We start from the raw sequence: 26,392 nt of genomic DNA on the forward strand, positions 1-26,392 counted from the left end.
AGGGAAAACTTTATCAAAAGATAAAGTTTTACATTCCCCCTCTTCACGTCTCACAAGAGACGTGACAAAAAGCTTAAATGCTATTCATCATCCAGATATCCTTGGTCAGCATCGTCAATAGCAAGCAAAGGAAACATCTGACCGTTATCTGCAGGATGTGGATCAATAGCGGTGGTTATAATCCTGGTTGTCAGCGTCCGTATGCATGGAATGCAACAGCATCCACAAAGCACTAGAATTGCAGCAAAATTGAGATGGATACAAGTATAGAAGAAACAAGCGTTTTATATTTACCAAACGCATCCATCCAAGAGTCCCACATTGAAGTGTCCACCCCTGAGTGGCTCTTCATCTTACCATTAAGAGTTCGTAACCCTTCCAGGGCAATTATCAAACTGCCATCTGTGGCTGTATTGTTGGGAATAAAGGTACAACATTGTTCACCAAACATAGCACATACTCCTCCTTTTTCAGCCAGGAGCATGTCGACAGCAATACGATTTTGGAAAGCCATGAGAGAGGTTGCAGCCAACTGGCCATGCACCGCCTCAAAACCTTGTTGTGTCCAATTGCCTAATTTTAACATTAATGTATGCAGTTAATTCTATCGACGTTTTTATTAATAGTACAACAGTCAGCACCCAAAAGGACGAGCCCCCAAAAACTGTACTCCATGTACCCATGTTCAAGGACAGTTTCACAGACAACAAAGAGAGAGTGTTCTTATCAGCCTGTTATGTGAAACAATCCATATCAGTATAGTGCTCCTCATTAATGCATTCCTTCCAAGCTATTCATCACATACAGATCCAAAAAATAAAACCCAACAATTTTATGGTGTCACTCTAAACAGAGTATAATCACCCTTAAGAATAACAGGATATGGAAATTAAATCACAACATTTAATGTTAATAGAAAATAAAAATAATAATTTTAACCCTCTATTCCTCCCCTACACCTAACATGTACTGAGTTGGCTACCAGCCACCCAGGAATCCTTTACCTTCACATCAGGAAGAATAAACAATCACAGTGGTTAGTAAAAACGTAAGGTAATAAATGAGCAAGAACTGAAAATAAATGCGTGTATGTATTTTACTAGGCAAAACATGGATCATCCAGCTTGGTCTCAGAGTCAGTAGCAGAGTCACCTGCATCATCCTGGGCCGGTAACAACAGCATCATACCTGACGCCTGCACCACTCCTACCACTGACCTCCTGAGACAGGGGACGATGCAAGCAGCACAACACATTAACAGCAAAAACACAATTACTAGGGTCAGAAATCCAGTAACCACCATAGAAGAGTACTCACCAAACCAGTCACTCAGCCAGGAAATAAGGCAACATCCACAAAGAACAAGTATACCCATAGAGGCCATAACTTCACCCAGAATAGTCACAACAATAGTTTTCCATTTACCAAATACGTTATCAAACCAACCGTTTATGGAGCTATCAATACCAGAGTTCTCAACCAGTTCGTTCGCCAGCGTGGTGATGGTCACTCAAGCGCTTTGGTCACGGGCCCGTCCGGTGCTATATTGTTGGAGATGAAAGTACAGCACATATATCCAAACAGAACACAAACCCCGTCCCGCTCAGCCAAAAGCATATCTAAAGCTATTCTATTCTGCCATGTCATTAAGCTAGTTGCCGCTGTCTGCTCAGCTAATCCCTTTATTGCATCACGAGTGTGGTTAATAAATCTTTTGCTGGTTATATTAAATATAATTTATCCAATCTACATTTTTATTAATTGTTTGACCACCAGAAAATACTTGATTCAAACCCAGCTGCGATCTGATTGTGGATCCCATCAATATATATCCTTTCATCAAAGGATCCCGGGAGGAGGTCCTACTTTCTATGTGACAACTCACCAATCTCTGACACGTTTGATTGTTTGCGTATGTAGGTGAGTTCACAATCAGTTATCACCACACATCCATCAGATGTCAGCACGGGCCTGGTTTTGGCTCCTATAATCCTCTTGCTGCAACAAAGAGGAGAGATTTAGTCATGGTCTCTTTAGGTGTGACATTCTCTGTGTGGGAGCAGGAGCTAAGATGCCCTACCCTGTATCCTATCCTTACTAGTCCTAGAAAAACAATAATAAGAATCCCCTGTGACTTCAAACTGAGGCAACCCAGGTCGGGATGACTTTGTTATCGGGGGAAACAGATAGTGCAAGTTACCATAAGACTCTTTCACCACATTCCCAGGTGGCTTGCATGGAGGAAAAACCTGACAGAGAGTTAAAGCCTGTCAAGGGGAACGGAGTAGTTGTTATCCCTGGTTTGGCTGTCCTACAGGCAAAACAGTCCTCTTTAGACATAGTTTTTTTTCCCGTATACTGAATCCATTCCAACCACAGGTTAAGATTTCTATACCCCGTTTCCACCTGTACTACTTCCTCCAGGTCCATAGTTTTGCACTATCTTTATCACAGCCCCGGTCTCACTACCTCCCTCAGAGAGGTTTACTCTAGAATTTCCCCTTTCCCTACGTCTAGCTGTCTCCTATGCCTTTTCAACTTGTGTTAGGTTAACTACCACTTCTGGCTGAAACAGGAGGGTCCGTGTGTGTTAGGAATATGGCCCCCACAATCAGACAGCTACCTACCGTCGGGAGACCTGTGAATCCCCACCCTTGCCCTGAGAACATGTCAGATGCCAGAGGCCAACCCATTGCTTTACCTTCTATCGAACTCACACAGGGATGATCAGACAGGGTAAGGGAATCTTCGTTAAGGAGGCAACCCCCGAACCATAGTGGTGATCGGATCTTTCTCCTAACTCTGTGTTTGTTCGTCAGGTGTAGCTGGTTTTGTACAGTGTGTGACATGCACCCAGATGGATCTCTCAGCTATTCTGCTGGCAAAGGCAGTACTTGGTAGGGCCCTTCCCGCCAGGCCTGATTCAGTCTCCTGGTTAGATAGAGTGGGTCACCTTCTCCTTTAGTTCACCTGTGGGGCACAAAACCTCTGACATACAGGTGTGGTTAATAAACTATCATACGTGTTTGTTTTTTTTAAAAGTATTTTGTCCTCTCCTTCGTATATATTTAATAAAGTATTTTGTCCTCTCCTTCGTATATATTTAATATTTAATCCAACCATCCCCCTCTTTGACACATGATTTGGCCATGTGTCAATATTACCACCTACCTAAACAATCACTTTAGTTAATATTGGTATTTCATTATCCAATTGCCATTCCTCCACTCTCTCTTCTGTTATTTATGGTTCAAATCAAATATATTATTACCAAATTATAATCTTCTTCACAATTTTCACAGTACTATAAATTACCCTCAACTTAGTAAAATAAACTATCTTAAAGTCTTCCTCTCATGCCTTTAGAATGTACTAGTGTGGATGATTAATTAACACCAGAATGTTAAAACAGAGTTCAGAAGCCATTGAAATCATTTAACGAACTGTTTAATCCCATAGTATACTAAACAATTACCATTATTCTAAATATTTCATAAATGTTAGTTATCCCAAGTGTTCATTAAGTCCTCATGACATTCATTCTCATAAGAAATCATATATACCCCAAACTCAGCCAAAACCTAAAAAAATCCATAAAATTCACTGTGTGCACCTTTAAGACCTATAACCCTTGACCTGCTGAAAACCCCCCAAAATTGAAACAAGGCTTTATAAACATCATACTAGGTGTGTTGTTTTTATTTGAAAACCCAATTTGAAAAACAACCACAAATAGCCAGGCCTTAATTTGGTAGCTCACTTTCATGACCTAAATACGGCCTAACTTCACTACTGCTCCCCTAGCCCTTGGCAACATTCCAACGAGATGAGCTAATCTCTTTCTCCTGGTTATCCCCAGTCTTAACCCATCAATAATTGTTTGTATCAATCTAATTCCTCATAACTAATCTATAAAACCACTCAAAATTCCTCGCGTATACAATTATTATTTAATTGATTACCCTAACTCTGCTACATGTACCAAACATTTATATTTTCCCGCTAAACCATTTCAGTTCGCTATTCAATTTATTTAACTGTTCTCTCTGATTATGCCCTAATTAATAAAACAAATACTTGCTATCGTTGATTAGCATACATTTAATAATGTTCCTACCATCTGAACTGTACTGTCTCTCACCCTCCCCTTGCTCCTTCGGGGAGAGCGCATGGTAACCTTATAACATATTTTCATAGACTTTTCTAGAATACTTCTATTTAAGCTATCTAATTCAACCTTTCACATCCACATAGTAATCTAGGTATATAGCCCCACTGCGAAAGCTTTGTCTACTGTCCCTACCTGTGTTCGAACCAGGGACATCGCCAGTCACTCCACACCATCTACGATTCTCACAAAGTAAATACTTTCACGTCGCACATCCAGCCACGTCATCACCCCCGTCTAGCCAGCCCTTCCGTCTCAAACACCCTAGTAGCCTAAATAAAACACACTCTAACAGCGTTCTGCATTTTCCTCTATCATCGGGTTTAAGAACTAACGTAACAACATTAACTATTCTCTATTGCTGTAGTAACGTCTTGTTTGGTTCAGTTTATTTATTACGGAGTGTCCATAATACTATAATAATACATAATCGAATTCCCCTCATGCATACAGATTTCACCTTATGCCATTGAAATGCCAAATAAACCATAATAGTTCAATGGAGCCCCCTATTGGCTCTCCCCTACCTATACATTACTTCTACAACCACTTTAGTTATGGTCCGATTACAAATTAAACCTTATCACATGATCAAACAACGCCACAACCTTAAACTCATATGGGGCGGCAGGCAGCTTAGTGATCAGTAGCGCCGCGCCAAGAACCGAGAGGTCGCCGGTTCCAATCCCCGAGCCGACCAGGCGAAAAATCTGCCGATGTGCCCTCGAGCAAGGCACTCAACCCCAATCGCTCCTGCAAGTCGCTCTGGACAAGAGCGTCTGCCAAATCACCAAAAATGCAAATGTAAATATTCTCTACTTTCTCACCCATCTCATCCCTCGTCAGAAACCCACAGGCACCTCTCAAATAATCACCCGTGGTGTTCCCAGCCAACTCCAGTCTTTCCTCGCTCCAAAAGCCACACTTTCGCTCTCTCCAGCCCCTCCCTCGCAACTCTCTCTTTCTCTCTCACTGCTCATTTCTCCTTTACACACCTTATGTATCTGTTTTAAGCATGGATTCGAGTTTATCTGCGTCCAGACGTCCCTCAAAACCATACCTCTCCCTCCACCTAATGTCTAGAACTCTGCCACAGTTAAACTTCTACCTCCTCGCAACCTATAGGGTAGGACCTCCCCCTAATAGGATTTATGCAAAAGGTCTCAGTTCAAACTGGGTCCCTTTAGGAATCTAGTTGTGGGTCAAATCTTATCCACCAATGCGTCAATCCGTAGTTCGACACATTCTGGATACGTTTATCTTTATTCCTTATTCCTTATTCCTTATTCCTTAATTCCTTAGTATAAAACACAATACCAGATATCTCATGTATGCCTTAATTCATTAGGATGGAAAATTATTTAACAAGTATTCATACTCACGCTCAGTACTACTGATCATAATTTGGTATTGGTCTATAATACAATATGCAAGATTTCGTTTTAACAGGCTCTGCATACCTTTTTAGAAGAGCGCGCTCTGATCAGGTTTCCTGAGCCAAGACGAATAGTTGATTTCTCCAGGATTTTCAGGTCACTCTTCCGTCTGTTTTTAGATCGATGATTTGCCTTTTCCTCTCGCACCAACTTTTAGATCGAATTAAAAAACCATTCGGCACCACTCCCGCTCTATCCTGTATTTTTTTGATCTAGATATTCATTAAACTTGAGTTTTGGGACGGTAGTGGTTGCCATGGTTATACAGTTTTTTTTAGACTATCTTGGTGCTCTTAGCCCGTCACTGGCCGAATCCAGCAATGTATTCTTGGCGCTGACTGAGATTTATCTCTGATGTCCCACCCTCGTACACAAAAAATGTTCAATACTTTATTATTAGGAATTATTTTGCAAAAGGTATTATTGTTTTTCAATTATTCGAATTATTATATATTTTCCCAAAAGGTATCAGAACCGCCCTTTTGGAACAATATATTAACAAACTCAAGCGCTCCCAAAATAATTATCAATTTAATTTTAGGAATTATTTAGCAAAAGTATTATTGTTTTTTCAGTTATTCGAGTTATTATATATTTTCCCAAAAGGTATCAGAACCGCCCTTTTGGAACAATATATTAACAAACTCAAGCGCTCCCAAAATAATTATCAATTTAATTTTAGGAATTATTTAGCAAAAGTTATTATTGTTTTTCAGTTATTCGAGTTATTATATATTTTCCCAAAGGTATCAGAATCGCCCTTTTGGAACAATATATTAACAAACTCGAGCGCTTCCAAAATAATTATCAATCTAATTTTAGGAATTATGAAAATACCAACACCACAAGAGGGAAAAAGTTCAAGTCAGCTTTTAGCGCAGCTGGCTACATAACAGGCAAAATAGGACTCGGTGGTCCTCTTAAAAGTTATCCACTAGTTAGTCTCATGAAACGGCCAATCTTACACAACATTCAGGTTATCATTTCAACAATTACATTTTCATTACATATCAGCATCAACACACGAATTCAGTTTAAGTTCCTCACAGTACATATAGTTGAGTGCCACGTCAACCAATTGCCCGACTATCTGAACTTGTATTTTTTATTTTTATTTTTTTGATTCTCCTCAAGGAGACTCCCAGTCGTTTAAACCATTCAACTGGCGTCTAGTCGGGAGAACCTTTTCTGGACTTGGATTCTCACGGAATTAACTCAACCCGACTATCTGAATCTTTTTTATCAAGTCACCAGATCCTTCTCTTGTGGATCAAATAAAAAGGGGTCCATCGCTTGTGGACCAAAACCTCTGTAATAGGCTCCTCACTAGAAAGCCGCATTTCAACAGAAAATAAAACCACTGTAACTAGACTTCTTCTCTTAGAGTCACATTTCAACAGTAAAAACCTAAATAATTCAGATATCTTTACATATGTGCCTTTTGAGTCATAATAGATATGTTATAAATTTTACAGTAATCCATACTCACGCCCAGTACTTACTGATCATAATTTAGTTTATCCTACAATACAATATGCAGATTTTGTTTTAACAGGTTCTGCTTACCTTTGTATTGACGGCCGTCTAGATCAGTTTCCTGAGGCGAGCTTGATTCCCGGCTGCTCCTGCGGACAGGTCACCCGTCCTTTCAGATCCGTCTCTTACTTGTCTCCTGTCTCTATCAACTTTTATGGACCGAATTCAGAGTTAGAAAACCACCCTCTGCTACCAAGTTTGTTGATAAAACAAGTTTACTGGAGAACGGAGACCAAGTAGAGACTTTCGGACAAGGTGGATAATTGTATAATATGAGGCAGTTTATTCAGAGGTAAAGATATCTGTAAATAGCGTGCACGGACCCGTTCGTCAACCTCGTAGGGAGATATCTGAGAGAGCGAGCCCCTAAACATTGTGTGCTGACATTTTATACAATAAAATAAAGTAGGTTGATTCTAGTAGTTCTGATCTTCTGATTGGTCCTGATGAGTTGGTCGAGGTCACTTCCATTGCATTGGCTCTGAGTCGGGTTCTCTGTCTTCAGATGTTCAGCCTAAGAGAAGGGGGTTTTTGTGTGTGTGTGCTTAACAATGATGATGTGTGTGTGTGTGTGTGTGTGTGTGTGTGTGTGTGTGTGTGTGTGTGTGTGTGTGTGTGTGTGTGTGTGTGTGTGTATGTGTGTATGTTTAACAATGATGATGTGTGTGTGTGTGTGTGTGTGTGTGTGTGTGTGTGTGTGTGTGGGGGTGTGTGTGTGTATGTCCTCAGAGCAATAACTTGTGAGTTGGGAGAACTGAGAGACCTATGGCGTGGGTGTTGTCCATAGCCACCTGCTGATAAGGCCGACAAGATAGAAGTCTTTGTGCATTGTATTAAATCCAAAGGCCCAACACAAGATGGGTCATGCACAAGATTTTAGTCAGACCAAGCTATAACATTATATATATTTACTACGACACTTCCTTTCACACATTATGGTGTGTGTGCATGTATGTGTGAGTGGAAGAGATGTAGCGCTTTTCCCAATCTCCTTATCTCGTTTATTTTTTACTGTCGTCGACAGCCTCTGGAGAGTCATTAGTATGCAATCTACCCTGTCATCAACATTCGCATCAGGCCTTGAAATTACATTTTCATGCTTGGAAATGGCAGCAGATATTGGAATTCAAGACTCTAGTTAATGATCTAAGTAATTCACTGCAGACCACACTGAGGAATACAGATGACTAGCAGAATATGTTTTGGTACAACTGCGGCTTGAACAGCGACTGTGGCTTTGAGGAGTCTGTAGTTAGAAACTACAATGTTATGGTTATGGAGTATTTTGTACCCTCCTTCTCTCTTGTGTTTCTCAGTTTGTTTCAAAGTGTTTGACGTGGACCGGGATGGGGTTCTGTCTCGAGACGAAATCCATGAGATGGTAGCCGCACTTCTGGAGGTGTGGAAGGACAATCGCACAGACACACTTCCTGTAAGTTCTGCTGGACACAGACACACTCTCTGTAAGTTCTACTGGACACAGACACACTCTCTGTAAGTTCTGCTGGACACAGACACACTCTCTGTAAGTTCTGCTGGACACAAACACACTCCCTGTAAGTTCTGCTGGACACAGACCCACTCTCTGTAAGTTCTGCTGGACACAGACCCACTCCCTGTAAGTTCTGCTGGACACAGACCCACTCCCTGTAAGTTCTGCTGGACACAGACCCACTCCCTGTAAGTTCTGCTGGGACACAGACACACTCCCTGTAAGTTCTGCTGGGATACAGGTTAAATGGCTAGTGTAATGGAGGTGGTTGGGCTTTGTTAGGTAAGCGACCTTATCAAAGTTTTAACTCTTGTCCTGTTTTCAGGAGTTGCTCACCAACGTGTCAGACATAGTGGAGGGAATCCTGAAGGGGCACGACACGACCAAGGTTAAACTCTTCTAGGTGTTTTTGTCTGTAACGTGATTGGACTATAATTATCTCATAATCCTGCTGCTGTCCACTGACATTTAACCCTTGTCTTTGACTTAACCTTTGACCCCCACACACACAGCTGGGTCACCTGACCCTGGAGGACTACCAGATCTGGAGTGTGAAGAGCGCTCTGGCCAACGAGTTGCTCAACCTGCTGTTCCAGGTCAGATCACACACACACACACACACACACACACACACACACACACACACACACACAGTTTATAGTTTGCTTTCTCTTCATGCCCCTCTGTCTGTGTTTCTGCAGGTCTGCCACATTGTCCTGGGGCTTCGACCTGCCACTCCTGAAGAGGAGGGACAAATCATCAGGTAATACACATAACAAATCTGTCGTTCTGCCCCTGAGCAAGGCAGTTAACCCACAGTTCCCCGGGTGCCGATGACGTGGATGTCGATTTAAGGCAGCCCTCCGCACATCTCTGATTCAGAGGGGTTGGGTTAAACACATTTCAGTTGAATGAATTCAGTTTTACAACTGACTAGATATCCCCCTTTCCTTTCCCCTGAACAACTCTTAAACATGTTTTACACCTCTACAGTTTAAAGCTCTGAACTCGTGTGTGTGTGTGTGTGTGTGTGTGTGTGTGTGTGTGTGTGTGTGTGTGTGTGTGTGTGTGTGTGTGTGTGTGTGTGTGTGTGTGTGTGTGTGTGTGTGTGTGTGTGTGTGTGTGTGTGTGTGTGTGTGTGTGTGTGTGTGGTTCAGGGGGTGGCTGGACAGAGAGAACAGGCATGGGCTCCAGCCTGGTGAGAACTGCTTCCTCATCTCCAGCCAGTGGTGGATTCTCTGGAAAGACTACGTCAAATATGTGAGTGGAAGTCCAAGGGTCAAATGAAGTGCACTACGTAGGGAATAGGGTGCCATTTGGGAAGCACATCAAATGTAGGCCTTAACTTAACTTGAATAGCAGAATAATCACAGCATACCAACGTTACTAACCATCCTTCCCTCTCCCCAGGACCACAAGTCCATCGTGGTGGATCAGCCCTCTATCCTCTCCTCTCTGAGGAATCCTCAGGCCTCTGCCACCGTCGAGCCTGCCCCCCTGGAGCCAGGGGTAGGGGTAGGTCTGGGGGTCCCCAGCCCAGCCAGCCCCTCAGGAGAGAGGTCCCCTGATGTTGTGTCCAGCGCCTCTGAAGCCACAGAGACCCACAGCACAGGTCAGAGACCAGACCACTAGGCAGCGCTGGGCATACTGTTACAACTTCAAACTATGGGTTATAACAGTTTATTCATTATTTATAAACTACTTATTAATGAATGATTTACTCTTTATAAACTACGTTTAACCCTTTTACAACCCCTCTAAGGGTACCTTAACCTTAATTTAAAGTGTTCCTGTACCTTATCCTGAATATAAAGTGTTCCTCTGATGCCATCACCCCCCCCTCCTCCTCAGTGGTGAACCCCCATGCCGGCCCCTCAGCCACAGAGATCTGTTTCGCCCGGCAACACGTGTCAGACAACAACCAGTGTTTCTCCAGGGTCAACGGCCACATCCCCTCCGTCTCTCAGTCCCAGTCTCAGTCCCAGCTGGCAGCTCAGAGGCCTGGAGCCATCGACAACCAGCCCCTGGTCAACACAGACCCCATGAAGGTGTGTGTTTGCCCTCCATATTATTTACATTTACATCATTTAGCAGACGCTCTTATCCAGAGCGACTTACAAATTGGTGCATTCAACTTATGATAACCAGTGGGACAACCACTTTTTTTGTTTTATGGGGGGAGAAGGATTACTTTATACTTTTCCAGGTATTCCTTAAAGAGGTAGGGTTTCAAGTGTCTCCGGAAGGTGGGAACTGTGCTTCCGCAGAGGTAGGGGAGCTAGCCAGAGGTGGCTATATCGTACAAATTCAGGAAGCAGGCAGAGGTGGATGATGAACTTAGTGCCCTCGTTTGGGTGTAGGGTCTGATCAGAGCCTGAAGGTAAGGAGGTGCCGTTCCCCTCACAGCTCCGTAGGCAAACACCATGGTCTTGTAGCAGATGCGAGCCTCAACTGGAAGCCAGTGGAGTGTGCGGAGGAGCGGGTTGACGTGAGAGAACTTGGGGAGGTTGAACACCAGACGGGCTGCGGCGTTCTGGATAAGTTGTAGGGGTTTAATGGCACAGGCAGGGAGCCCAGCCAACAGCGAGTTGCAGTAATCCAGACGGGAGATGACAAGTGCCTGGATTAGGACCTGTGCCACTTCCTGTGTAATGCAGGGTCGTACTCTCCGAATGTTGTAGAGCATGAACCTGCAGGATCGGGTCACCGCTTTGATGTTAGCGGAGAACGACAGTGATGTCCAGGGTCATGCCAAGGTTCTTTGCACTCTGGGAGGAGGACACAACGGAGTTGTCAACCGTGATGGCGAGATCATGGAGCGGGCAGTCCTTCCCCGGGAGGAAGAGCAGCTCCGTCTTGCCGAGGTTCAGCTTGAGGTGGTGATCCGTCATCCACACTGATATGTCTGCCAGACATGCAGAGATGCGATTCGCCACCTGGTTATCAGAAGGGGGAAAGGAGAAAATGAATTCTGTCTCTGTCTGTCTCTCGCTTTCCTCCTGTCTCTCTGTGACGATACGGCCAGGCATTAGGCATGGCCTGTGTATATCCATCATCAGTAATGGAGGAGTAGAGGGGGCAATGTGTGTCCTCTTCTCACCCCAGTCTCTCTCCTGTTCCCCAGGCCCCCACATTGACCATGGAGGGAGGCCGGTTGAAGCAGTCCTTACAGCTGGTGGAAGGCAGGGACTTTGAGACGGTACCAGAGCCTGTGTGGAGGGCACTGTTCCACTGGTATGGAGCCAACCTCAGCCTGCCACGACCGGTATGTATGGACCACAACCACCCCTCACACATCACTGAACCACAACACAACCACCCCTCACACTATCACTGAACCACAACACAACCACCCCTCACAGTATCACTGAACCACAACACAACCACCCCTCACAGTATCACTGAACCACAACACAACCACCCCTCACAGTGTCACTGAACCACAACACAACCACACCTCACACTATCACTGAACCACAACACAACCACCCCTCACACTATCACTGAACCACAACACAACCACCCCTCACAGTATCACTGAACCACAACACAACCACCCCTCACAGTATCACTGAACCACAACACAACCACCCCTCACACTATCACTGAACCACAACACAACCACACCTCACACTATCACTGAACCACAACACAACCACCCCTCACACTATCACTGAACCACAACACAACCACCCCCTCACAGTGTCACTGAACCACAACACAACCACCCCTCACACTATCACTGAACCACAACACAACCACCCCTCACACTATCACTGAACCACAACACAACCACCCCTCACAGTATCACTGAACCACAACACAACCACACCTCACAGTATCACTGAACCACAACACAACCACCCCTCACACTATCACTGAACCACAACACAACCACCCCTCACAGTGTCACTGAACCACAACACAACCACCCCTCACACTATCACTGAACCACAACACAACCACCCCTCACACTATCACTGAACCACAACACAACCACCCCTCACACTATCACTGAACCACAACACAACCACCCCTCACACTATCACTGAAGCACAACACAACCACACCTCTCACACTATCACTGAACCATAGATGGAGCACAACACAACCACCCCTCACACTATCACTGAACCACAACACAACCACCCCTCACACTATCACAGAACCACAACACAACCACCCCTCACACTATCACTGAACCACAACACAACCACCCCTCACACTATCACTGAACCACAACACAACCACCCCTCACACTATCACTGAACCACAACACAACCACCCCTCACACTATCACTGAACCACAACACAACCACCCCTCACAGTGTCACTGAACCACAACACAACCACCCCTCACACTATCACTGAACCACAACACAACCACCCCTCACAGTGTCACTGAACCACAACACAACCACCCCTCACACTATCACTGAACCACAACACAACCACCCCTCACAGTATCACTGAACCACAACACAACCACACCTCTCACACTATCACTGAACCATAGATGGAGCACAACACAACCACCCCTCACACTATCACTGAACCACAACACAACCACCCCTCACACTATCACTGAACCACAACACAACCACCCCTCACACTATCACTGAACCACAACACAACCACACCTCACACTATCACTGAACCACAACACAACCACCCCTCACACTATCACTGAACCACAACACAACCACACCTCTCACACTATCACTGAACCATAGATGGTCACCTCGAGGACCAGGTCTAGCTTGAGAGATTTTCACACCATTGTGGATGATTTTCCTGAAAGTTTCAGTTATGTGTCCGTACCTGAAGTTAAGGTTCAGCCCTTACAGTTTGAGTTTATTTATTCTTGCTCACAGATAAAACTGAAGAAATGCAGAATTTACAGTACTAATGATTACAAAACACTAATTTTAAAATCCGTAACACAATAATAATATGTGACAGAACAGAATACAAAACACTTGAAACATTACAGGACATTTTGTCTTTGAAATTGAAATATTTAAATGGTAAAAAAAATATAATCTTTGGGGAAAACCATTTAAGAGCTAGAGTTATTATTACAGTCTGACAGCAGTGGGTAGAGGTAATTGTTGAATGCATAATACTCTCCTCCTCCTCTCCTTTTCCAGGTGATCCAGCAGACGAAAACAGGCGGTGCTGAGCTGGAGCTCTTCCCGCGCTACCTCCTCTTCCTGCGGCAGCAGGCCGCCACGCGCACCCCCCAGTCCAACATCTGGGTTAACATGGGTATGACCAGCCTGAGAATGTTCCCCCAGCACCTCCCCAGAGGTAACGTAAGCCTGCAGCAAGAAAGAAAGAAAGACGGCCTGCTAGGAGCCGCCAAAACGCTAGTGCTGCCACTGCAGTCCAACCCCTAATCGTGCCCCTAAAATGGACTGGTCCAGCCCCTAATCAAGCTCTTAGAATGGACTGCAGAATGAGTCCATGGTCCATAGGGGGGTGATATGGTGTCAACTGACCGTACTAAAAGACCCTGAGAGCCTAACGCTTACTCTCTTGTCTGCATAGCCTTGTTGACAGAACAGTGGTGCTATGAAGCTTGACACCCCCTTCGTAAAGCCTCCATAAAGGTGTTATAATGATGACAATAGAAATGGTAAACAACAGCTGATGACAATGCAAGCCAATTAGCCTACTTAAACAGATTGGTGACTGTGTGGTAAACCCAATGTCATCATGCATGGAGGAGTGGGACGTGGGCTACACCATGTCAAGTCAATGTAAACCGAAATGATTATGTAGGTTTCTAATTATAGTGTAAAAAATATTATAAATTATGTGAGATTTCTAGTTAGTCAAGTCTGTTAATTCCAGGCGATTTTATGTGACTGAACCGCCACTAAAGTAGCTCTATTGTAATCAAATTGGGGGAGCGCTGCACAGAGGCACTATGAGGTATTAGAGCGCTGATCTAATCGGACCGGTGCTGTCAGATATCTGGCCCAGAGGAGTTAGTTTGGCTCCAGTCACAAATACCAACTGACCAGGCATAGAAATAATACCATATATAATAATAATAATATGCCATTTAGCAGACGCTTTTATCCAAAGCGACTTAGTCATGTGTGCATACATTTTATCTATGGGTGGCCTCAGCGGGAATCGAACCCACGATCATTGGTGTTGCAAGCTCCATAGAATGACTAGACCAGACATACTGACCAAAGAGCAAGGTTGTGCTGCCGGGATAATAGGCTGTTTACGGCTTTTTTGATTCATTCTGTTTGCTTTCAAGGTATTACCAATCAATCACATTAAGATTTGCTTTTTGTTGTTTTTTGGCTTTACTTTTCAAATCAGTAATAATCGTTTCCATTTGTTTTTAATAATTGTTTATTAACTGAACTAATATAGATGTTTGTTACCCTTTTTGATTGAATCAGATTTGAATCTTGTTTAATGACTCGGTCTGTATTAATTAAATTAGCTAATCTAAAACCCCCTTTCTTGCTGCTTCCTTACAACTAATCCTCCATGAGCCAAACTGTTCTTTATCTCTAATGTAAAAATGTGTTGATTTTAACAAGTTTTCTAAATGTAAATAGGTCTCTGTGTGAGTCGGTCTGTCTGTGTGAGTCGGTCTGTCTGTGTGAGTCGGTCTGTCTGTGTGAGTCGGTCTGTCTGTGTGAGTCGGTCTGTCTGTGTGAGTCGGTCTGTCTGTGTGAGTCGGTCTGTCTGTGTGAGTCGGTCTGTCTGTGTGAGTCGGTCTGTCTGTGTGAGTCGGTCTGTCTGTGTGAGTCGGTCTGTCTGTGTGAGTCGGTCTGTCTGTGTGAGTCGGTCTGTCTGTGTGAGTCGGTCTGTCTGTGCGAGTCGGTCTGTCTGTGTGAGTCGGTCTGTCTGTGTGAGTCGGTCTGTCTGTGAGTGTTTACAATATTACTGGACTTTTGAGTAATTCTAATGAGTTTGGGAGCTCATAGTCCTCTAAAGGCTGGCGTGTTCTCCCCCCTCGTTCCCTCCCCCTCGTCCCCTCTCTCTCTCCCCCCTCCTCCCCTCTCTCTCCCCCTCGTCCCTCCCCCTCGTCCCCTCCCTCTCCCCCTCGTCCCTCTCTCTCCCCCTCGTCCCTCTCTCTCCCCCTCGTCCCTCCCTCTCTCTCCCCCCTCGTCCCCTCTCTCTCCCCCTCGTCCCCTCCTCGTCCCCCTCTCTCTCCCCTCGTCCCTCTCTCTCCCCCTCGTCCCTCCCCTCGTCCTCTCTCTCCCCTCGTCCCTCTCTCTCCCCTCGTCCCCTCTCTCCCCCTCGTCCTCTCTCTCCCCCTCGTCCCCTCTCTCTCCCCCCTCGTCCCCTCTCTCTCCCCCTCGTCCCCTCTCTCTCCCCCCTCGTCCCCTCTCTCTCTCCCCCTCGTCCTCCTCTCTCTCTCCCCCTCGTCCCTCCCTCTCTCTCCCCCTCGTCCCTCCCTCTCTCTCCCCCTCGTCCCATCTCTCTCTCCCCCTCGTCCCCTCTCTCCCCCCTCGTCCCTCTCTCTCCTCCCTCGTCCCCTCTCTCTCCCCCTCGTCCCCTCTCTCTCCCCTCGTCCCCTCTCTCTCCCCCTCGTCCTCTGTCTCTCCCCCCTCGTCCCTTCTCTCTCTCCCCTCGTCCCTCTCTCTCCCCCTCGTCCCCTCTCTCTCCCCCTCGTCCCTCTCTCTCTCCCCCCTCGTCCCTCTCTCTCTCTCCCCCCTCGTCCTCTGTCTCTCCCCCCTCGTCCCTCTCTCTCTCCCCCTCGTCCCCCCTCTCCCCCCTCGTCCCCTCTCTCTCTCCCCCTCGTCCCTCTCTCTCCCCCCTCGTCCCCTCTCTCTCTCCCCCTCGTCCATCTCTCTCCCCCCTCGTCCCTCTCTCTCTCCCCCTCGTCCCTCTCTCTCCCCCTCGTCCCCCTCTCTCTCCCCCTCGTCCCCCTCTCTCTCCCCCTCGTCCCCTCTCTCTCTCCCCCTCGTCCATCTCTCTCTCTCCCCCTCGTCCATCTCTCTCCCCCTCGTCCATCTCTCTCTCCCCCTCGTCCCATCTCTCTCTCCCCCTCGTCCATCTCTCTCTCCCCCCGTCGTCCATCTCTCTCTCTCCCCCTCGCCCATCTCTCTCTCCCCCTCGTCCATCTCTCTCTCTCCCCCTCGTCCCTCTCTCTCCCCCTCGTCCATCTCTCTCTCTCCCCCTCTCCCTCTCTCCTCGCCCATCTCTCTCCCCCTCGTCCCCTCTCTCTCCCCCCCTCGTCCCTCTCTCTCTCCCTCGTCCCCTCTCTCTCCCTTCTCGTCCTCTGTCTCTCCCCCTCGTCCTCTGTCTCTCCCCCTCGTCCCTCTCTCTCCCCCCTCGTCCCCTCTCTCTCCCCCTCGTCCCCTCTCTCTCCCCCTCGTCCCCTCTCTCTCTCCCCCTCCCTCTCTCTCTCCCCCTCGTCCCCTCTCTCTCCCCCTCGTCCATCTCTCTCTTCCCCCTCGTCCCTCTCTCTCTCCCCTCGTCCCTCTCTCTCTCCCCCTCGTCCTCTCTCTCTCCCCCTCGTCCCCTCTCTCTCCCCTCTCCCCTCCTCTCTCTCCCCCTCGTCCCCTCTCTCTCTCCCCCTCGTCCATCTCTCTCTCTCCCCCTCGTCCATCTCTCTCCCCCCTCGTCCATCTCTCTCTCCCCCTCGTCCCTCTCTCTCTCCCCCTCGTCCATCTCTCCTCTCCCCCTCGTCCCATCTCTCTCTCCCCCTCGTCCATCTCTCTCTCCCCCTCGTCCCCTCTCTCTCCCCCTCGTCCCCTCTCTCTCCCTTCTCGTCCTCTGTCTCTCCCCCTCGTCCTCTGTCTCTCCCCCTCGTCCCCTCTCTCTCCCCTCGTCGCGCTCTCTCTCCCCCTCGTCCTCTCTCTCTACCCCTCGTCTCGCTCTCTCTCTACCCCTCGTCTCGCTCTCTCTCTACCCCTCGTCTCGCTCTCTCTCTACCCCTCGTCGCTCTCTCTCTACCCCTCGTCTCGCTCTCTCTCCCCTCGTCCCATCTCTCTCTCCCCCCTCGTCCCTCTCTCTCCCCTCGTCCCATCTCTCTCTCTCCCCCTCGTCCTCTCTCTCTACCCCTCGTCCCTCTCTCTACCCCTCGTCCCCTCTCTCTCCCCCTCGTCCTCTGTCTCTCCCCCCTCATCCCTTCTCTCTCTCCCCCTCGTCCCCTCTCTCCCCTCGTCCTCTGTCTCTCCCCCTCGTCCTCTGTCTCTCCACCCCGTCCCTTCTCTCCTCTCTCCCCCTCGTCCCTTCTCTCTCCCCCCATCGTCCCCCTCTCTCCCCATCGTCCCCTCCCCATCGTCCCTCTCTCTCTCCCCCTCGCCCCTCTCTCTCTCCCCCTCGTCCATCTCTCTCTCCCCCCTCGTCCATCTCTCTCTCCCCCCTCGTCCATCTCTCTCTCCCCCTCGTCCATCTCTCTCTCTCCCTCATCTCTCTCTCTCCCCCTCGTCCATCTCTCTCTCCCCCTCGTCCATCTCTCTCTCCCCCTCGTCCCCTCTCTCTCTCCCCCTCGTCCCATCTCTCTCTCCTCCCCCTCGTCCTCTCTCTCTCTTCCCCCTCGTCCCCTCTCTCTCTTCCCCCTCGTCCCATCTCTCTCCCCCTCGTCCCCTCTCTCTCCCCCTCCTTGCCTCTTCGTCCTCCCCCCCCTCCAGGTAACGTTCCCTCCCCCAATGCTCCTCTGAAGCGTGTCCTGGCCTATACAGGCTGTTTCAGCCGCGTGGGCACCATCAAGGACATCCACCTGTACCTGTCTCAGAGGCTCCGCATCAAAGACGAGGACATGAGGCTGTGGCTCTACAACGGCGAGGTGTGTATTCTTGAGAAACTATCGCATGTCGACAACTACATTATAAGTGATATTACGGTGACATGAGAAAATATAAACTTGCAGATGTTGACCTCTCCTCATCCAAACCTCCCTCCAGAACTATCTGACCCTGTTCTCCTCCCCCCAGAACTATCTGACCCTGTTCTCCTCCCCCCAGAACCATCTGACCCTGTTCTCCTCCCCCCAGAACTATCTGACCCTGTTCTCCTCCCCCCAGAACTATCTGACCCTGTTCTCCTCCCACCCAGAACCACCTGACCCTGTTCTCCTCCCCCCAGAACTATCTGACCCTGTTCTCCTCCCCCAGAACCACCTGACCCTGTTCTCCTCCCCCCGAGAACTATCTGACCCTGTTCTGCTCCCCCCCCAGAACTATCTGACCCTGTTGGATGATGAGGACCACACTCTGGAGGGCCTGAAGATCCAGGATGAGCAACACTTAGTTATCGAGGGTACGTTCAAAAAGACACTTAGTTATTGAGGGTACGTTCAAAAAGACACTTAGTTATCGAGGATACGTTCAAAAAGACACTTAGTTATCGAGGGTACGTTCAAAAAGACACTTAGTTATTGAGGGTACGTTCAAAAAGACACTTAGTTATCGAGGATACGTTCAAAAAGACACTTAGTTATCGAGGGTACGTTCAGAAAGATACTTAGTTATCAAGGATACGTTCAGAAAGACACTTATCAAGGGTACGTTCAAAAATATTTTTCAGCGCTATAATTAATTATAACTTCATCTGACTGCTGAGTTTGCTGAGTCTGTTGAAATGTTAAAAAACCCTGACTGCAAACTTAAAGACAAGGTAGCAGGTCTTTGTACTGTAAGTCATTGATGTATAAAACCTTCATCTTGTGTTTTTAGTTCGGAACAAAGACATGAGCTGGCCAGAAGAGATGTCCTTCATCGCTAACAGCAGTAAAATGGACCAACATAAAGGTACCGCAGGACGGTGTCACTGACATCATCATCCAACTTTACATTTACAAGCCCCTTCTATTGGTACGTACATTTCCAATGCAGTTATCAAGAGCTTTCACTTTCATTATTTAGGATGATAGATTCACGTCTCTACCCTCCCTCCCCTTCTCCCCGAAAACCTTTCAAACATACAGTACCAATCAAAAGTTTGGACACCTACTCATTCCAGGGTTTGTCTTTATTTTGACTATTTTCTACATTGTAGAATAATAGTGAAGACATCAAAACTATGAAATAACACATATGGAATCATGTAGTAAACAAAAAAGTGTTAAGCAAATCAAAATATATTTTATATTTGAGATTTTTCAAAATAGCCACTCTTTGCCTTGATGACAACTTTGCACACTCTTGGCATTCTCTCAACCAACTTCACCTGGAATGCTTTTCCAACAGTCTTGAAGGAGTTCCCACATATGCTGAGCACTTGTTGGCTGCTTTTCCTTCACTCTGCGGTCCAACTCATCCCAAACCATCTCAATTGGGTTGAGGTCGGTTCAAAATAGAATAGTCAAAATAAAGAAAAACCCTGGAATGAGTAGGTGTGTCCAAACTTTTGACTGGTGCTGTATACGTAAATATGTAGCCTAATACTGTACATGTCTATCCCCCCCCAGTTCCTACGGAGAAGGGTGCCACGGGCCTCAGTAACCTAGGCAACACATGCTTTATGAACTCTAGTATCCAGTGTGTGAGCAACACCACGCCCCTCACTGATTACTTCATCTCAGGGAGACACCTTTATGAACTCAACAGGTAGCTGTGTGTGTGTGTGTGTGTGTTTGTGAGCATTCATGCATGTATTGTGAAAAGGTTAACATTACTGACTTGTGTTGTGTGTCCAGAACCAACCCCATCGGGATGCGAGGTCACATGGCTAAATGCTATGGAGACCTGCTGATGGAGCTGTGGAGTGGAACACAGAAGAACGTTGCTCCTCTCAAACTCAGGGTGGGTTAATAAATCCTTCACTGGACCTAAAAAAAAATGGCTTGGATCGTCACAACAGTGGATGTGATCTCCTTACTCCCTGTAGTGGACAATAGCTTGTACTATGGCCTTAATAACTCCGTATGTGATATGAATGACTAATATTCTCGTTCAGTGTTTTCTAAAAGCGCCGTCCGTCGGCTAAATAGCCGATAACAGGCTTGTCAGCCGGCTACTTTTTCCACTTCATTAATTAACTAGGCTTCTTTTAATTTAAAAGTTTAAATTTGCTAGTCAGAAAAGTCTGTATAGCCTTCTCCCACTAGAATGAACGATATGCATCTTCTAGTGATCTCACGATGGAAACTGCTGCTTTGTCACTCTGTCTGTCCCACTTCTTCAAATCAAATCAAATCAAATTTTATTGGTCACATGCGCCGAATACAACAGGTGCAGACATTACAGTGAAATGCTTACTTACAGCCCTTAACCAACAGTGCATTTATTTTAAACAAAAAAGTAAGAATAAAACAACAACAAAAAAGTGTTGAGAAAAAAAGAGCAGAAGTAAAAATAAAGTGACAGTAGGGAGGCTATATATACAATAGAATAAAGTGACAGTAGGGAGGCTATATATACAGGGGGGTACCGTTGCATAGTCAATGTGTGGGGGCACCGGCTAGTTGAGGTAGTTGAGGTAATATGTACATGTGGGTAGAGTTAAAGTGACTATGCATAAATACTTAACAGAGTAGCAGCAGCGTAAAAAGTATGGGGTGGGGGGGCAGTGCAAATAGTCCGGGTAGCCATGATTAGCTGTTCAGGAGTCTTATGGCTTGGGGGTAGAAGCTGTTGAGAAGTCTTTTGGACCTAGACTTGGCACTCCGGTACCGCTTGCCGTGCGGTAGCAGAGAGAACAGTCTATGACTAGGGTGACTGGAGTCTTTGACAATTTTGAGGGCCTTCCTCTGACACCGCCTGGTATAGAGGTCCTGGATGGCAGGGAGCTTTGCCCCCTGTGATGTACTGGGCCGTACGCACTACCCTCTGTAGTGCCTTGCGGTCAGAGGCCAAGCAGTTGCCATACCAGGCGGTGATGCAACCAGTCAGGATGCTCTCGATGGTGCAGCTGTAGAATTTTTTGAGGATCTGAGGACCCATGCCAAATCTTTTTAGTCTCCTGAGGGGGAATAGGCTTTGTCGTGCCCTCTTCACGACTGTCTTGGTGTGTTTGGACCATGATAGTTCGTTGGTGATGTGGACACCAAGGAACTTGAAGCTCTCAACCTGTTCCACTACAGCCCCGTCGATGAGAATGGGGGCGTGCTCAGTCCTCTTTTTTTTCCTGTAGTCCACAATCATCTCCTTTGTCTTGGTCACGTTGAGGGAGAGGTTGTTGTCCTGGCACCACACGGCCAGATCTCTGACCTCCTCCCTATAGGCTGTCTGATCGTTGTCGGTGATCAGGCCTACCACTGTTGTGTCGTCGGCAAACTTAATGATGGTGTTGAGTCGTGCCTGGCCATGCAGTCATGGGTGAACAGAGAGTACAGGAGGGGGACTGAGCACGCACCCCTGAGGGGCCCCGTGTTGAGGATCAGTGTGGCAGATGTGTTGTTACCTACCCTTACCACCTGGGGGCGGCCCGTCAGGAAGTCCAGGATCCAGTTGCAGAGGGAGGTGTTTAGTCCCAGGATCCTTAGCTTAGTGATGAGCTTTGAGGGCACTATGGTGTTGAATGCTGAGCTGTAGTCAATGAATAGCATTCTCACGTAGGTGTTCCTCTTGTCCAGGTGGGAAAGGGCAGTGTGGAGTGCGATAGAGATTGCATCATCTGTGGATCTGTTGGGGCGGTATGCAAATTGGAGTGGGTCTAGGGTTTCTGGGATTATGCTGTTGATGTGAGCCATGACCAGTCTTTCAAAGCACTTCATGGCTACAGACGTCAGTGCCACGGGTCGGTAGTCATTTAGGCAGGTTATCTTAGAGTTCTTGGGCACGTGTGTTATTTTTTTGTGCGCTCTGGTTGGCTGCAGTCAAAAAAAATTTCATGATCATATAGGCCCAGACCGAGACGATATCCAAAACAACTAGCAATACACTGAATTCATACATTTTCAGCTATTTTAATTGTAAAGTCATGTCTTTCTACTAAATACCACAACACATTTGACCAATCTAGGAGGTAAAATCGTTAAAAGTATTCAATAATTTAGCTGTGTATATCAGATGGAAACAAGGCAATAGAATGTACGTAAAAATGTATGCACACATGACTGTAAGTCGCTTTGGATAAAAGCGTCTGCTAAATGGCTTATTATTATTATTATTATTATTATTATTATTATTATTATTATTATTATTACCAGAGACCACCAAAATAGAGCTTGTTCTAAAAAAGAATCCCCGTGGGCATGCCCCTCCGACCCACCCCAGTCCGGAACTCCCTGGCTGGCTACATGTTCTATATGGCTGGCTACATGTTCTCTATGGCTGGCTACATGTTCTATTTGGCTGGCTACATGTTCTATATGGCTGGCTACATGTTCTATATGGCTGGCTACGTGTTCTATATGGCTGGCTACGTGTTCTATTTGGCTGGCTACGTGTTCTATTTGGCTGGCTACATGTTCTATATGGCTGGCTACATGTTCTATATGGCTGGCTACATGTTCTATATGGCTGGCTACATGTTCTATATGGCTGGCTACGTGTTCTATATGGCTGGCTACATGTTCTATATGGCTGGCTACGTGTTCTATATGGCTGGCTACGTGTTCTATATGGCTGGCTACGTGTTCTATTTGGCTGGCTACTCCATGTCCTTACGGAAGACACTGCTCATTCTCCCCTCTGTAGTGGACGATAGTAAAGCAAGAAACTAGATGTCTGTGAAACTGTTACCTTAATAATTTAGTTTCCATTCTCCCCCCTGTACTGGACGACAGCTTGTACTATGGTCTTAATGACTCCATATGGCTACGTTTACACAGGCAGCCCAATTCTGATATTTTTTTCACTCATTTGTCTTTTGACCATTCGGATCGGCTCTGAAGAAGATCTGATGTGATTGGTCAAAACACAAATGAGTGGAAAAAAGATCAGAATTGGTCTGCTTGTGTAAACGCAGCCATTATGATATGAATGAATGGACTAATATGTGGTTGTCTCTCTACCGCCCTGTTTAGTGGACAATAGCGAAGTACGCCCCACGGTTCAACGGCTTCCAGCAGCAGGACAGTCAGGAGCTTCTGGCGTTCTTATTGGACGGGCTCCATGAGGACCTGAACAGGGTGCATGAGAAACCCTACGTAGAGCTGAAGGACAGCAACGGACGACCCGACTGGGAGGTCGCCTTAGAGGTCAGAGTTCAATCAATAAACCAATCAAACGCACAAATACACGCACAACTACACACGCACACACACGCACAATCAACCAACACACACACACGTTCAATCAATCAATCAATCAATCTTTATTTTCCCAGAGAGAATTTTGCACTGTTAATAAAATCGATAAACACAAACAGTAAAAAACTAGACTGTATAGTACATCACTACATCATCATAGTCCTTTGGAGCATCTTCTGGCTAGAGACCAGGAGAGAGGAGAGAGTCCATCTTAGGTGACTAGAGACGAGGAGAGAGTCCATCTTAGGTGGCTAGAGACCAGGAGAGAGGAGAGAGTCCATCTTAGGTGACTAGAGACCAGGAGAGAGGAGAGAGTCCATCTTAGGTGACTAGAGACCGAGAGAGAGGAGAGAGTCCATCTTAGGTGACTAGAGACCAAGAGAGAGGAGAGAGTCCATCTTAGGTGGCTAGAGACGAGGAGAGAGGAGAGTCCATCTTGGGTGACTAGAGACGAGGAGAGAGGAGAGAGTCCATCTTAGGTGGCTAGAGACGAGGAGAGCGTCCATCTTAGGTGGCTAGAGACGAGGAGAGAGTCCATCTTAGGTGGCTAGAGACCAGGAGAGAGTCCATCTTAGGTGGCTAGAGACGAGGAGAGAGGAGAGAGTCCATCTTAGGTGACTAGAGACCAGGAGAGAGGAGAGAGTCCATCTTAGGTGACTAGGAGACGAGGAGAGCGTCCATCTTAGGTGGCTAGAGACGGGGAGAGAGTCCATCTTAGGTGGCTAGAGACCAGGAGAGAGGAGAGAGTCCATCTTAGGTGGCTAGAGACCAGGAGAGAGGAGAGAGTCCATCTTAGGTGACTAGAGACCAGGAGAGAGGAGAGAGTCCATCTTAGGTGACTAGAGACCAGGAGAGAGGAGAGAGTCCATCTTAGGTGGCTAGAGACGAGGAGAGAGTCCATCTTAGGTGGCTAGAGACCAGGAGAGAGGAGAGAGTCCATCTTAGGTGGCTAGAGACGAGGGAGAGAGTCCATCTTAGGTGACTAGAGACCAGGAGAGAGGAGAGAGTCCATCTTGGGTGACTAGAGACCAGGAGAGAGTCCATCTTAGGTGACTAGAGACCAGGAGAGAGGAGAGAGTCCATCTTAGGTGACTAGAGACCAGGAGAGAGGAGAGAGTCCATCTTAGGTGGCTAGAGACGAGGAGAGAGGAGAGAGTCCATCTTAGGTGGCTAGAGACGAGGAGAGAGGAGAGAGTCCATCTTAGGTGGCTAGAGACGAGGAGAGAGTCCATCTTAGGTGGCTAGAGACCAGGAGAGAGTCCATCTTAGGTGACTAGAGACCAGGAGAGAGGAGAGAGTCCATCTTAGGTGACTAGAGACCAGGAGAGAGTCCATCTTAGGTGGCTAGAGACGAGGAGAGAGGAGAGAGTCCATCTTAGGTGGCTAGAGACCAGGAGAGAGGAGAGAGTCCATCTTAGGTGGCTAGAGACCAGGAGAGAGGAGAGAGTCCATCTTAGGTGGCTAGAGACCAGGAGAGAGGAGAGAGTCCATCTTAGGTGACTAGAGACCAGGAGAGAGGAGAGAGTCCATCTTAGGTGGCTAGAGACCAGGAGAGAGGAGAGAGTCCATCTTAGGTGACTAGAGACCAGGAGAGAGGAGAGAGTCCATCTTAGGTGGCTAGAGACCAGGAGAGAGGAGAGAGTCCATCTTAGGTGGCTAGAGACCAGGAGAGAGTCCATCTTAGGTGACTAGAGACCAGGAGAGAGTCCATCTTAGGTGGCTAGAGACCAGGAGAGAGTCCATCTTGGGTGACTAGAGACCAGGAGAGAGTCCATCTTAGGTGGCTAGAGACCAGAGAGAGGAGAGAGTCCATCTTAGGTGGCTAGAGACCAGGAGAGAGGAGAGAGTCCATCTTAGGTGGCTAGAGACAAGGAGAGAGAGTCCATCTTGGGTGACTAGAGACCAGGAGAGAGTCCATCTTAGGTGGCTAGAGACCAGGAGAGAGTCCATCTTGGGTGACTAGAGACCAGGAGAGAGTCCATCTTAGGTGACTAGAGACCAGGAGAGAGAGGAGAGAGTCCATCTTAGGTGACTAGAGACGAGGAGAGAGTCCATCTTAGGTGACTAGAGACGAGGAGAGAGTCCATCTTAGGTGACTAGAGACCAGGAGAGAGTCCATCTTAGGTGACTAGAGACCAGGAGAGAGGAGAGAGTCCATCTTAGGTGACTAGAGACGAGGAGAGAGTCCATCTTAGGTGACTAGAGACGAGGAGAGAGTCCATCTTAGGTGACTAGAGACCAGGAGAGAGTCCATCTTAGGTGACTAGAGACGAGGGGAGAGAGTCCATCTTAGGTGACTAGAGACGAGGAGAGAGTCCATCTTAGGTGGCTAGAGACCAGGAGAGAGGAGAGAGTCCATCTTAGGTGACTAGAGACCAGGAGAGAGGGAGAGAGTCCATCTTAGGTGGCTAGAGACCAGGAGAGAGTCCATCTTAGGTGACTAGAGACGAGGAGAGAGTCCATCTTAGGTGGCTAGAGACCAGGAGAGAGAGAGAGAGTCCATCTTAGGTGACTAGAGACCAGGAGAGAGGAGAGAGTCCATCTTAGGTGGCTAGAGACCAGGAGAGAGGAGAGAGTCCATCTTAGGTGGCTAGAGACCAGGAGCGAGTCCATCTTAGGTGACTAGAGACCAGGAGAGA

The 26,392-nt window shown here is 47.2% G+C and overlaps 1 protein-coding gene across 2 annotated transcripts in view; it reads left to right on the top strand.

Annotated features, from left to right (window-relative positions):
• Nucleotides 1-26,392, top strand: part of LOC121555688 (ubiquitin carboxyl-terminal hydrolase 32-like) — a 108,144-nt gene that overhangs the window by 46,862 nt on the left and 34,890 nt on the right. The window contains exons 8-22 of one of the 2 annotated variants that reach the window (XM_045213926.1): nucleotides 8,457-8,572; nucleotides 8,958-9,020; nucleotides 9,145-9,228; nucleotides 9,334-9,395; nucleotides 9,790-9,892; nucleotides 10,043-10,244; nucleotides 10,484-10,680; nucleotides 11,757-11,897; nucleotides 13,783-13,942; nucleotides 18,250-18,404; nucleotides 18,796-18,877; nucleotides 19,294-19,368; nucleotides 20,028-20,166; nucleotides 20,256-20,361; nucleotides 23,529-23,702. In XM_045213926.1, coding sequence (XP_045069861.1) covers nucleotides 8,457-8,572; nucleotides 8,958-9,020; nucleotides 9,145-9,228; nucleotides 9,334-9,395; nucleotides 9,790-9,892; nucleotides 10,043-10,244; nucleotides 10,484-10,680; nucleotides 11,757-11,897; nucleotides 13,783-13,942; nucleotides 18,250-18,404; nucleotides 18,796-18,877; nucleotides 19,294-19,368; nucleotides 20,028-20,166; nucleotides 20,256-20,361; nucleotides 23,529-23,702 — 1,859 coding nt within the window. The remainder of the gene's footprint in view (nucleotides 1-8,456; nucleotides 8,573-8,957; nucleotides 9,021-9,144; nucleotides 9,229-9,333; nucleotides 9,396-9,789; nucleotides 9,893-10,042; nucleotides 10,245-10,483; nucleotides 10,681-11,756; nucleotides 11,898-13,782; nucleotides 13,943-18,249; nucleotides 18,405-18,795; nucleotides 18,878-19,293; nucleotides 19,369-20,027; nucleotides 20,167-20,255; nucleotides 20,362-23,528; nucleotides 23,703-26,392) is intronic. The other variant, XM_045213927.1, reaches the window with a different exon arrangement.

This window comes from Coregonus clupeaformis, unplaced genomic scaffold (genome assembly GCF_020615455.1).
Source record: "Coregonus clupeaformis isolate EN_2021a unplaced genomic scaffold, ASM2061545v1 scaf0172, whole genome shotgun sequence".
Lineage (NCBI taxonomy): Eukaryota > Metazoa > Chordata > Actinopteri > Salmoniformes > Salmonidae > Coregonus > Coregonus clupeaformis.